Source organism: Varanus komodoensis, unplaced genomic scaffold (assembly GCF_004798865.1).
Source record: "Varanus komodoensis strain SLA01 unplaced genomic scaffold, ASM479886v1 scaffold13_3, whole genome shotgun sequence".
NCBI classification, from domain to species: Eukaryota; Metazoa; Chordata; class Lepidosauria; order Squamata; family Varanidae; genus Varanus; species Varanus komodoensis.
In genome coordinates this window covers 17,679,453-17,693,954 of record NW_025335409.1, presented here as the reverse complement: position 1 = coordinate 17,693,954, position 14,502 = coordinate 17,679,453, and the positions used below count along the sequence as shown (strand labels likewise).

Sequence of the window (14,502 nt, the reverse complement as noted above, 5' to 3'; positions counted from 1 at the left end):
CACACACACACACACACACACACACACGGGGACATGTTTAGTATTTATTAAAAATTACCAAATGGATTATGGAGATGATCTAGCCATTTCAAAACTTCTAAGTCCCAGTATTTTCTCTCAGAGAGTTAAACACACAGAGAAATCTCTCCTGCTAAAATGCAGTTGAAGATGAAGATGCTGAACTTGGGGTAGCTCATATCCTAGATTTCCTCCAAAACACAATATAACTTCAGCAAGCCTGAAATTAAAAGCCTCACCAAATCCACAAACATTTTAACAACACTTTAGCTCTTAAATATGAGAGATTAAGATGGGATGGTGTGTCACAAGGGACAACATCATGGCTAAAGATAAATTATGATTTTATTTTTTATTTTTTAAGTGGATGTATTTAACTGCACTTACCTCAGGATGACCACCAACTTCAATGTATGTACACACAGGATGGAAAGCCCCAGTTCCACAAACATATAAATGAGTTTGGTTGTAGGCCTTAAGTACCTTGATGAAGTTCGCACATTCTTTCTACAAAGGACAATAAGATGAAATAAAATGTAGCATAAATTAAGTTACTATAAATAGTCTCAGCCCCATCATTCTTTTGGTCACTAGTGGATATTTATTCATTAAACGCTCTGGCAAAGGTCAGTATGACTTCCAGCAAAGATAAGCGTTAAAAAGTATAAAATGAAAGTATTATGCTGCATTCACAACAGTGGTGATACGTGGGTGCAAAACCTACCCAACAGCCATAGGACTTTCAGAAGTAAAGGAGGGGTCCTCTGACTTTTGGAGTCAGTAAGCCTATTTGGAATTCTGAGAGAATATTGCGGACATTTATTTATTTCTTTAAAACATTTCTATGCCACCCCCATCGCAACAAAGCCTTGGGGTGGCTCACAACATAATTAAAACATATAAATAGCAAATTAATACAATTAAAAATTTAAAAAAACTGGTAACATGTCAGCTTAAAAATTTAAAACCTATAAATACACAATAAATTAACAATTAAAATAAGTTTTAAATAAAAAGGTCTTCGCCTGGCGCCGAAAAACAAATAATGATGGCGCCAGGCAGAGCTCTCTGGGGAACGCATTCCATAAGTGGGGCGCCACCGCAGAGAAGGCCCTCCTCCGGGTACTCACCCTCCTAATATCATTCACGGAGGGTTCCCGGAGAAGGGCATCTGTTGCTGATTTCAAGGGGCGGGAGGGCAGATATGGATGCAAGCGTTCCTTTAGATAGCCATGCTAACATGCTAACAAAATGGGTGGGATTTCTTTCTATTAAAAAATCACTGCTGTGTTTCTAAACAAAACAGAAATTGCTCAGAAGGCAAACTGGTGACGTGAAAAGATAAGATACTTGTCAAAGAACCTAATCACAAAACAGAAGTCTGAGCTCCAAACATGAACCTGTTCTTGTGAACCCAAATAAAGTTGGTGCTGGAGAGCAGGCTTTTGCTTTGCAACATGCCAACTTCCCAACTTTTTTAAAAATAAAAATGATTAATAAAAAAAATAATAAAAGTAGGAATGAAATATTAATCAGGAAAGGCAACCACCTTGGTGTACATAGGTGGCACATTTGGGATTACATAAATAGGGTTTGCACCCTATCAGAAATGCTTGAGCATCTTCAGATCTAGTGAATTTTCTGTAACCTCCACAGCAATTGCTATGAAGACCTTGTCGTGTCCCCCCACCACAGAGGTCCAGATGTTCTGTAATGCAGTATATAAGCAGGTCCCTTCATGCAGAGTGTACACAGCTGCTAGACTCATATGTTCAAAACATGAGTCATCAAACTACGGTCCGTGGAACAGATCCGACCGTCATGCCCTTTCATCTGGCCCGCATTGCCGTCCGCCACACGTGCCACCATCTGCCGCGCATGGGAGGTGGTGGCTTGCTCACTCAGAGATGGTTTTGAACTCGCTGGAAGTTCTCTGAGAGGGCAAGTCGCTGCCGCACGTGCCCAATGCCACCTCATGCTCACCCGATGGCGCCTCACCGGCCTGTGCACCCAGGCTCCCCTTACCGGCCCGAGCGTGTAGCCAACACCTTTCAACTGGCCCCCTATTGAAAAAGTTTGAGGACCCCTGGTGTAAATCGTATAGACACTGATAAGCTACAGTATCCGATGTCTAATTTGGGATATGAGAAAATGAGTTTCCCTTCAGACCAGCAAGGCCCTGATTGCTGGAAATTTAAAACAATGGCTTAATACAAGCTGTGAATGCTGGAATGAGGAGGGACAGTATTTTTGAAAGACCTCCTTGTTCCATCTGCTCCTGTCCTTCCTAATACATTTGTAAAATGACTTCTTTTTTATCACTCTTTTGCCCACCCCTTAGGCAATACTGCCTGAATTTTCTTCTCCATCCATTTCCTTTCCATTTCCCTCTCTTGCAACATCTCTGCATTTGATGAGAGAGAGGAACATCATCAAACACAACTTGTAGGTTTGTCAAGGCTGATGAGAATGGAACCCATTTCTCAGTCCATTGCACAGAAAAGCTATAAACAATGTCATCTGTACCAAATAATTATTGTCCTTTGACATAGGACTCAGCAAAGAAAAGATGTTCAGGATCAGCCGGATTTTCCACACATTATCCTAACCCTTGTTTCATGCCTGATTCCCATTTGCATTTGTGATCACTGTTCATTCTGCACAAATCAGAAACTCACACAAACCAAATGATAATTGAACAGGAGATCAACAGACATTTATTTATGTATTCCATTTATTTCATTTTTATACAAACCAAAAGCTGAAGTTCTCTGGGTGGTTAAAATTTCATAATTTGTGCAACTTTCCTCCATAGACTAAATCAGGGCTGATTCATTCTGTGGAGGAAATTTGCACAAATTAGGGCCTGAGCGCACTAATTGAACTGGGAATCAGTGTTTTTCAAGTCTGTCTTTTTCTGTGAAGCCTACACAGCATTAAACTATTGGGATAAGATAAATGCAGAATGGAAGATAGTTGAAGTGCAAACATTTCAGGCTCCACCTTCAGTTGATATTACTGGGGTGATCTTATTTATTGACCATATGATGACTATCCACCCATCCATCCTAGTTTCTTTTGAATTAATGAATGTGATAAAGAGGACTTTAGTTTGTGAAAGTTCATGTCATAATAAACGTGTTGTTGCTCTAAGAGTCTTAGTTCTTTCCAGCTGAAGTTTTCCACTACGCTGCTTGACTCACAGTGTCAAATACTGATTTACATGCAAAATTAACACTTCAGATTAAACACTGTGGACTGTGTGTCCAACCATGTGTCATGAGTGATGCGAAAACAAGAGATACAGATGTGTGTATGAACTTGGCTCATGGAGAGATGCCAGCATAAAATACTCATTACCTTTAAACACATATAAATACTTCAATTTCAGACTGCACTCAGAGGCACAGATGGTTAATTGTTAGCACTCACTTCTTATTATTGCAGGACCATGCCTGCATCATTACATCAGTGAGGAGCTGCAGTGAAATTGCCTCTTATTTTGCTGTTTAGAGACATGGCACCATAACAGCCAGATTGGGGATTCCTAGTCTATCCTGAGTGCCAGAAAGCAGTTCTCCAAGTCATTTTCCAACCAGGTAACTGAGCTGATTTCAACTGCTGATGAATTTAGTATCTCCTAAATTGGGATAGATAACACTGAGAAACTCAACTCACCTGCATTTGGTGGACTTTGGACACTGACTCAAGAGCAAAAGCCAACCAAACTGAGGTTTTATTTCTCACTGCTTCAGCTTTTAAGGCAGGTTCCAATTTGTGATTTTTTTTTTCTTTTTAAAGCCTGTGAAATTTGCATAAATTTGGGCCACAGTTTGCCCCTGAAATGTATGTAAATTTCCCTGGCTTAAACAAAAGCAAATGCACATTGTGGGCTGCTTTAAAAGTGAAAGACTGTATGTTGACTTGAGTCACACCAAAATAATTAACACCAGTTGATGGACCAGGAACTGGTGCGTGTGCATGTGCGCACGTGCTCATGCATGCTGGGCCCATTTTAACCCTCAACAGGTTTCCATGAGCACGGCTCCTTTAGTAAGTGCTCTGCCACTTTCAAAAGGCCATGAAGTGTGTGCTCAGTTTATCTCGGTTTCTGTTCTCATTTCCAAGACTGAAATCAAGAAAAATTCTGCTAAAGTGAATAGGGTTTCCCCAATGAGAAGTTAATTGGCTGATCGCTAGTCTGCTTTTAGAATTCTTTGATAGTGATTCACAGGCCACTTTCATTTCTGTAGCTACAACAAAGTCAAGGAGACTACAAGCAGTGTTAAGTGGTATGTGAATTGCCCCCTTAGGCTGAATTCTTCCATCAGTTACTTCAGATTTACACAGCGCTGCCCTATTAATGTCAACAGAGTTGGTCCAGATTAATGCCAATAAAACTGACAGCAAAATATGTATCCCCACCCTCTCTTTTAATTCCTCTTGCATCATATTTCAACTATGGATTAGAGGAATAAAAGAGCTAATGAAACACTAGGAGGGGGCATTCCAAGTAATAAACCTTCAACTATAAAATATATTTATTTACCTCCGAAAATTTCCATTCCAGCTACAATGGTTAGGTTAAAATAGCTTTTCCGTTTTACAGCTGTTTTGTTTAAAATATGTCTTTAAACCCTGTATACATTTGCAGCAGATTACGTTCCTTTATATATTTCATGTAAGTGAAAAAAATGAATGAAAGAGCCATTAAACAAAGAAAATGATGGCAAAGATTTCATCTCCACTGAAGGGGAAAAGCTCAAAGTGACATTGTGTTCCACTTTCTACTTGATTCAATAAAACTTACTGGGCACAATCTTGTAAAAGTTAGTTGCAATTATGGCCCTATGAAATATGAAATTCATTCTTTTGCTTCAGTGGGACTAGCAGCCAGATTCTACTCAGGATTACTGAGAAACCTGTTGTCTTGAAGGAAGTTCACTCCCAAGTATGCTTACAAGGATTTCAGCTTGTTTGTGATTAATGTTTCCTGGCTTGCTCCTGTTACTCACATATGCACCTAATCTTCTCCTTGATCTCCTCCCTTCATGTGTTGGGGGACAAAATCTTGCTTCTCACCTCTTCTCCAGAAGTGTTCTGTTCCACCTTTCCTAGTTCTCTGGGCATAGGCCTAATTATTGAATATGCTAAAATGAAACATGCATGGTCCTGAATTGCACAAATATCCCACTTTCAATAACCTGGGTCTTTGGGCAATGCACACTGGGTTTTTATACATGCATGAACATTATATTCACACATGGAGGTTTGACATTTGAATTAGGGCAGGTGAGCTCTGGCACCATAGTTCATACAGATTAAGACAGGCAGTGTAGCACCTGATTCCATGTCATCCTTACCATTGACACTTCTGTATAGCTTTTCTATAGCCTGAAGTGCCTTGGAAGCTAAGCAGTATCAGACCTGGTTGAAATGTGGATGGGTGATTTAACATTGTGAACTTTCCAGAGAGCTTTAGGTACAGCTGGCAAAGACAAATAATGAATAATAACAACAACATGAAATATTCCATTTTAGCTGCCTTGGAGAGTAACATAGAAACAGAGCGAGTCAGAAGGGCCATCTAGTCTGACCCCCGGCTCCAGCTGACTCCGCTCACGACATGCCCATCATGTGCATGCCAGCCTATCTTTGAACACCCTCACAGATGGGGCCTCAACGACCTCTCATGGAAGCCCATTCCGCACCCTTGGGGTCCTGACTGTCAGGAAGTGCTTCCTGGCATCCAAATGGAACCTTGGTTCCCTGAGCTTTGCTCCATTGGAGCGTGTCCTGCCTTCCTCTGAAGGGGAGAACAGGTCTCTACCCATCTCCATGTGACTTCCCCTCACATACCTGTATGTCGCCAACAGATCCCCTCTGAGTCTCTTCTTCTCCAGGCTGAAGAGACCCAGTTCCCTCAGTCTCGCCTCATACCCCATCCCCTGCAAACTGGCCACCAACCTTGTGGCCCTGCGCTGCACTGACTCTAACCTGGCTATTTCCTTTCTGTAATGAGGGGCCCAAAACTGAACACAATACTCCAGTTGCAGGTGCACCAGAGTCATATAGAATGGTAGTAATACCTCTCTCAATCTAGAAGCCACACTTCTGGCTATGCAACCAAGGGTGGCGTTCGCCCTCTTGACCACCGCATCACACTGCTGACTCATGTTTAGCCTGCAGTCAACCAGTACTCCGAGGTCCCTTTCACAAGTGCTGCTCTTCAGCCACTTGTCCCCTAACCTATACTTATGACAGCTATTCCTATGCCCCAAGTGCAAGACCTTGCACTTATCCACATTGAATGCCATCCTGTTGTCTCTTGCCCACTTCCATAGTCTGTCCAGATCCTTTTGGATCTGGAGTACCTGCTCCTCAGTTGTGGCCACTGCTCCAGTTTTAGTATCATCTGCGAATTTGATCAGCAGACTGTTCACCCCTTCTTCCATGTCATTTATGAAAAGATTAAACAGGATCGGCCCCAGGACAGAGCCCTGGGGGACCCCGCTCGTCACTAGCCGCCATCACAATGATTCGCCACTAATGGTTACCCTCTGCTTACAGTCAATCAACCATGCCCTAATCCACTGGACAGTGCTTTGGTGTATCCCAAAACTCCTCAGTTTCTCCACCAGGATATCATGGGGCACTTTGTCAAAGGCCTTGCTGAAATCCAGGTAAACCACATCCACTGCATCCCCTCCATCTAGCCATCTTGAAACCTTGTCATAGAATTCTACAAGGTTTGTCTGGCAGGACCTGTTTTTGCGGAAGCCATGTTGTGTGGCTGCCAGCCTCCCTTCCCTATCTAGCATCACTAGATCTCTCTCTATTATGAGCCTTTCCATTGTTTTTCCTAGAATGGACGTAAGGCTAACTGATCTGTAATTCCCCATGTCCCTTCTACTACTCTTTTTGAAAATTGGGACCATGGATGCCATCCTCCAGCCCTCTGGAACTTCACCCGTTCTCCAGGATTAGCATTGGAGTAGTGACCAATGCTACTCCTATTTAGAGTAAACCCATTAACAGTATATTAGACTAAAAATGGATTGATGATTTATATCTAGCTGTACATTTCAAAAGATGAAACAGGTACAAAGACAATTCTTGTTAGGAAGGCATGCACCAAAATGGGTCTGGTTAAACTAGAATGGTGTGGTATGTGGTGTTGTGGTTAAGAGTGATACACGTGAAGTCAAGAAATAGTGTTCTGACTTTATCCATGGAGCCAGTGGGTGGCTTTGGGCCAGCCACTGACTCTCAGCCTCACCTACATCACAGGACTCTTCTTGTGAGAATAAAATGAAGGGAAAGAGAACTTTATAAGCTGGCTTGAGTTCCTTGCAAGAAGGAGAAAAGCAGGGTATAACACTGCATAATAATAATTATAATAACAAAACTTGTTATTTGTGCTGTGGTTTATATATACATTAATTTGTGCAAGGTATGTTCTATTGTTATCCCATAACAATAGAGGGAGGTGATAATACCAATGCTTCTTGGAGACTACGGAGTTCACGCTTAAAGCGATATCTGAACTTTAGACCTCCTAAATCACAGTGAACAAATAAGGTTTGTAGCTGTTGCAGATTTACACATGAAGATGTAGTGCTAATTCATGTTGTGCTATTACTGACTGACTAGTGAAGAAAAACCTTTGTTGTGCTGCACTTCGTCATGTCAACCTTCTGAGTCTGCTTCCGGTAGGTTCGGAAAGCTTGAGGCTGCTACTGAACAAGTGAGCTTTTTCATATGTGAAGCTTTTGACCTCCTCCTGTCTTGTGGAATTAGAGGTTGGATTATTTGCAGTGGAAAGTAGTATTCTGCTCAACAGTGTAAAGGTTACAGTCCAATTCAGGGGAGGGCCATCCTACCTTTATCCATCTGCCAAGAGTCACATAAAGCTCTGAGCTGCATCTTCCCCAGAGACCTTTAGCAATGCATTGCTGTGTTGGTTGTCACAGATTTTTGCTTGTGCCCCAGGTCTTGTTCAGACAGTTCAGCTTGCCACTTTGGGCCATTCCTTCACACATGACTCAATTTGCTCACTCCCCCAGCCAGTCTTCCGCCTCTTTCTCCTCTCATGTCTTCCTTCTCCTCTCTCATTACCCTTATACACTGTATGCACTGATTCCACCCATCTTTTGCCCCCTTTTGCTGCTTATTTCCTTTCCAGCCTCCTTGTGATGATGCCCACCCAGTTTCCATTCTCACTGTCTCAGTTTCTCCTGCCCCTTTTCTGCTTGGCTCTTTCATGTGAGCGTCTATGAACATTGCACAACAGTGTTGCATAGTAGTTAAACTGTTGGGCTAAGATTAGGGAACTCTTCCACAAAGCTCACTGGGTGATTTTGGGCCTGTAACTGGCTTTGAGTTACTTCACAGGGTTGCTGGGCGAATAAATGGTGCACTGGAAAATGACTAACATTCCTTTGGATCCAATGAAGGAACAGGTGGGATATAATTATTATAATCAATACTGGGCCCAGAGCATGGTCTGAGGATGCATAAGGCATCCCCCATGCTGAAGCTAAGCAGGTCTGGGGCTGACCTGAGCTTGGAGGGGAGACTACCTGGGAACCGCATGTAGCCACCTTGAGTCCCACAAGGGGAGAAAGGAAGGATAGAGATATAATATGTAAATAAATCAGCATCATCCAGATGAATATTCATTTTAGTCAGTACCAACATCAAATAATCTTGTAGATTTCAAGCTGTACAGATTTATTACAGTGTAACATGCGTAGGCAAGACTTTCCTTAATCCAGTTCACATTCCTATAATCTCTGGTCTGTGAAGGTTTCTGCCACAATAAAACTGTTGACTGTGTGGGTGCTACTTGGCTGTTGATGGTTTCTGTCTGTTACTGGTAGCATGAAGGAGAGAGGAGAAAGGCATGCCGTCCTAGCTCCCTGTCCCTTTCGAAAGTGCCATTTGGGTGAGGAGGCAGTATGCAGCTTGCAGGAGAAGCTGTACCCCTTCTGGGACAAATCCTATTTACACGTAGCTGGGTGGCCACCCAAAGAGTCACATTCAATTACAAACAGGAAGCACCAATAAAGCCTGTTTTGGTACTGGGATCCCTTCAGATGCGGGCTCCTATAAAGCCTAATTAAAGTTGCATTTGTGAAGTGATTGCCAAGTGGTACAGGAAAGCCTCCCTGTGGGCAGAAGGCTTGTCATGACATAGCTAAGACTGAAATCCTCTGCCAATTTTATTTGGGTTCTCCCCTTCCCTCCATGGAGCATTGATATGACGGTATTCAGACACGTCTTAGCTGTGAAACTTGGCACACAGCCTTGCTCTGGATGCTGGCGACAAAGTGCGTCAGCTTCAGTACAAAGCCATTGCTCCTGCCCTTCTGGCTCTGAGCCTGGAATGACTTAGACTGTCTCAAACTGGCTTGTCCAACTTGGCAGCACCTCACTATCGCTGCCTTACCCTCCAGCTGACAGGATATTTATTCTTACTGGGAGATCCAGCACCGCAATACGGAGTAGCTAAATCTTGCGTGCGATTGTACAGTGTATGATGCTGGCAAGCACAGAAAAGGCTGTGTGTGTGTGTGTAGGTGTGTGCAAAGACACAGCTCTCTCACACACAGTAGCCTTGTTAAATATAGCAGGAGGGTAAGCAAGAAAGAACAGCTTTTTGACGTGCATGAAGTGTATGGACATGGATTATGCCTGCTTGGCATACACAGGTGAACACCTGCAACACATGGGAATGCTATTTTTCTGCTATGCCACAGGTAGAAAATTCATTTATTTATTAGATGTATGCCTTGTCTTTTTTCATACAATAAGCTCAGAGTGACTGACGTTGTTCTCCTCTTCCTTCTCTTAACCTTATCCCCACAACAACAAACTTGCAAGGTAGCTTGGGCTGGGAGTCTGTGCTTGGCTCAGAGTCACCCAGTTGACTCCATGGCTGAGCAGGAACTAGAACCAAGATTGCCTGAGTCCTGGTCCCACACTCTTAACCACACAAAATAGAGATGTGTTCTCTGTGCAAAGAAAGGGAGATGTTGGGGAGAAGGACTGCAGCCTAGCTTTCCTCTTGATATTCACTTATTCTCTTGGATAAACTTCCAAACATGTATAATAGTTACTTTGGTGTCTATAGTGCTTTCCTTGTGCATATTGCTATTGTTTTTATAGATGAGGGGGCCATTAAAAAGACATGCTTATCATGGACCATAGCTTCAGACCATCCAAAGTTTAAGGCCCTTTAAGTCCCATTAATTCAAAGGGACTGAAGGTTTAAATCAGTGGGAGCGATTTTAGCACAGGTCAGAAGGTGAACAGATGGATAGTAGTCTGCCAAAGTCACCAAAATGCATCAAAGATGAATCTTTGCATGCAGGTTTCCCAAGTTCATCAGAATTTTTTGTCCAAATAATGCCACTTGTATCAGCAAAATAATCCACACTGCAAGTCTATTGGAGATGCTTTCAGCACTTTTTACCCAATCGTTTAAAAAGAGACCCCCCCTTTTTTTTGCATTTGTGATCTCCATGACACAGTGATGCATGGATGTCAAATCACCAGATGTTTCCCATGCCCTAACCTGCACCCAAGCCACTTCTGAAATTCCCAGCAAGCTTAAGAAGTATCAGATGTCTTGATTAAGTGAAAATGGTGGAGGACAATGGTCCACCGGACTAGGCCATTGACAATGCCAGGTGCCTCATGATGCCATGGGGTCACTGAGAATAAGTGGTGTACACTGTTAATATATGTCTCTTCTTGATTCATCAGAACATTCATATGCATCCTTACTGATAACTTGCTTTGGATGTAACTATCCTTGATATACTGCCAAACTAGTAATTCTTCTGTTAATACAAAAACTTGGGATGGGTGAAGAAATTACCCCATAGATTTAACCAATTTGCACTTCCTGAAATTGAATATGGGAATACATTTTGTCATTAAAAATCCATACCTGTAGGCTAAGCTACATGGCTCTTTTTTAAGTCACTATATTAGGAAATCATTAATGTCGATGTGGGAAAAGTTAAAGACAAAATTGTATAATAAGTTACCAAGATGGCTTTCACCTATGGAAGCTTTTGTATATCTAAATGCATAAGATATGATGACATTCTGGAGGACTGAAATTGAATCAAGAAACACAAGAACAAGGATCTAATATTTCTTGGTGGCATAAGGTGCAGATACAATTGAGATATGCTAAAGACTATAAAACATGGGGCTTTTATAAAGATTTAACAGCATTTCATCAAGTGATGCTTAAATCAGATGAGAAAGTGATTAAAAGACTATATAATTTCTTACTCAATAGGAGAATGGAAGATGAACAGGTTAAGGAAACTATGATAACGTGGGCACAAAACTTTGGATATAATGTTGAATAAGAAAAATGGCAAAAGCTGTGAGAGAGAAATATTAAGGTAACATTAGCAACTTCCTATAAAGAAAACCTGTATAAAATGTTTTATAGATGGTATCTGTTGCCAAATAGATTAGCTAAGATGTTTCCAAATATGTCAAATGAATGTTGGAAATGTAAACATAAATTGGGTACTTTCTATCATATGTGGTGGACTTGTGATAATATGAAAAAGTATTGGATTAAAATACATAAATGGCTTGAGGAAATGTTACAAAAATCCTTAGCTTTTAAACCTGAAGTCTTCTTATTAGGCATTATACCTATTGATATTAGTAAACAAGAAAAGTACTTGATTTTACATGTAATCACTGCGGCGAGGATTTCATTTGCTCAACAATGGAACAGTGAAGAACCACCCACCGACGAACTGATCCTAAAAAAGATCTTGGACTGTGCAGAAATGGATAGATTGACTTTGTCATTGAAGGAGAAAGAAGATACTGATTTCTATCAAACTTGGGACTCTTTTTATTATTAGTTAGAGAAACGGGACTTCGTATAGGTTTAAATCTGTTTCTAAGTTATCATAAATGGAAAAAAATGTGGGGGCTGACCCAGCAGGTCCGATGTTTCTGATGATTGATGTTGTTTTTAGTTTTTCTTTGTTTTAGGGTTATAATTTTGAATAAAACTTATTATAAAAAAAAAAGAAAAGGAAAAAAAATCCATACCTGTGTTTGACAAAATGGGCATATCTGAAAAAATGTGCAAAATACCCTGCATACATTTTTTAAAATGAGCACAAATGTACTTTATTCAATGGAGGCATAGGTCTATGAATGCACCCAAAATATATAGAAATTATTTTCAGGAAATAAGGAAAAATCTTCATGGAACCAACCTGGAATGGACCTTGTGGGGGGGCGGGAGGAGAAAGTCTATGGGAATAGATTTGCCATATCTGCCCATCTAAAGAATGGTATGTTAACCACCACATGGAAGCCAATATGCCTTTCCCAATAAGGTAACCTTTATGTTTATTATTAAGTGGCTGTCAAAATTTATGTATCATCCAGAGGGAAGAGATTATGTACAGAGAGATAGCCTGAACAAACAATAGAAAAACTTATGAAGGAAAAGCATAAGAGTCGAACACAAAAGGATTTAAAACACAAGAGATATGCAACAATGATTACGTCATATTACATAAACTTTTTCTTGGACCATTCCAAAAATAAAGATCATCCATCTGTCAAAACATCTGCTCTTCATGTGAAAGAAAAATAAAATGTAGGTATTTTCATTTCATTCAAAACATTTTAATACATAAACTTGGACCTTACACATTAGCTGTCAACAAAGTAATGGTGCATTCCTATGAAGAAAAACTCTGCCCACCCAGCTGTATATGGCAAAATGAGTGTTGTTTTATTAGCATAGCCATTATCAGAAGCATACTTGCAGTTTTGCTACTTAAAAATCAGGATTTGTTTTCCTGAAGGTGTAGGACAGCATCTCCCAAATTGTTGTGTTCTAGATGCTTTGGACTACAACTTGCAGCATGCCTGACCATTGGCGATGCTGACTGGGACTAAAAGGAGGTGCAGACCAAAGCAGCTGTGGGGCACCAGGATGAAGAAAACTAGAGCAGAAATACCTAATAGAATGTCATGGATTCAGTGCCATCCTAACAGGCACCTTCACATCCAAGGGCTGTTGTACATGCTTTGGCGCCTCACATGATTTGTGTGTTGGACTTCGCCAGAGAGTGGGGGACTAGGAGTATGGATCTTTTTCTGCAGAAGAGAACTATCTCCATATACAAAGCCTGTTCCCTGATGGAAAGCTTTGGATGTCAGGTGGTACAGGAATATAAATTAATGGATAGATGAATGAAGCATGAAGTTCTCTCCGTGCAAGGATTTTGTTGCTGCTGCTGTTAATGAACAGCATCCTGTCATGTGATCCACCCCCAGTACTTGTAAGGCTGGTTTTGCATCCAGATAAGGGCATAATTGGAAGGGGACTAATCGGCTGGAGCTCCTAAGGTGAAGGACAATATTTGGATTTCATCAATAAATAGATTTTCTGTATGTCTACTTCATCACAGTATATCACAGTGTTTCACTATATTTCTTTTAATGTTGCTGTTGTTGATATCCCACCTGTTTTACTTCAGGGAGCTCAAGGTGGCTTACATAATTCTTCTCCTCCTCTCAATCTAATCTTCACAACAGCCCTCTGAGGTGGGTTGGGCTGAGAGACAGTGACTGGTTGAAAGTCACCCCATTAGCTTTGTGGCTGAGTGGGAACTAGACCCAGATCTCCCTGATCCCAGTCCAACACTTGTAACCATTGGAATGTTTATATATTAAATCCTTTCTGGTTTGGTCTTCAAGGTTTGGAAAGATACCCAGAATCTCAAACAAAACAAAGGTCAGCCACCCAGCATTCTGATGCAGGCAACTTGGAACTTTCAACCCTTCTCAGGAATGGTATCTCTCTGAGGCGTGATGGATATTGTAAAAAGGGAAATAACATAAGTGGTAACCACAAAATTAGATTTCCTTCTTGTCTTGGAAGCTCTCCTGGGAATTTTCAGCATGAGGCTGCTGATGGGGTGTGGATGCTGATAAGGTATTTTTGGTAGCCCAACACATCCCATTGTGAGTCTCGCTATCTCTCTGATTAAGTGTTCACTGACCGGACTGACTCAATTTATCTTTCTGATGTCTTGATACAACAGAGTTCATGGGAAGATATGAAATTTGTCTCTGTGCACACTATCTGCAACCAGTGTTAAATATATTCTGTTAAACAGAGAGAGTTAAATGGACTGAGGCAAGATGGTGCAAAATACAGTAGTAGTTTGAAAATACAATATCAAAAGGCTTATGCCAAAGGGACATTTTCACAAACAGTCCAATCCAATGCAGACTTCAGCTTGCCTGACCATCAGCAAATCTGCAGCCAGAAACTATTTCTGCACAGCTCAATCTCAAAACCCCATATTTCAATTCACTCTCCACTCTAGTGTGTGTAGGACTGGATGCAACATCTTAGCCTGTGGTGCACCCCAAATTAAGCATGTTTATGTCCAAACAATTTCCCTTTGA

The 14,502-nt window shown here is 41.2% G+C and overlaps 1 protein-coding gene across 1 annotated transcript in view; it reads right to left on the bottom strand.

Annotated features, from left to right (window-relative positions):
• SEMA3A (semaphorin 3A) overlaps positions 1 to 14,502 on the bottom strand; it is a 220,649-nt gene that overhangs the window by 109,331 nt on the left and 96,816 nt on the right. The window contains exon 4 of the mRNA XM_044423275.1: positions 406 to 525. Within this exon, the coding sequence (XP_044279210.1) occupies positions 406 to 525 (120 nt within the window). The remainder of the gene's footprint in view (positions 1 to 405; positions 526 to 14,502) is intronic.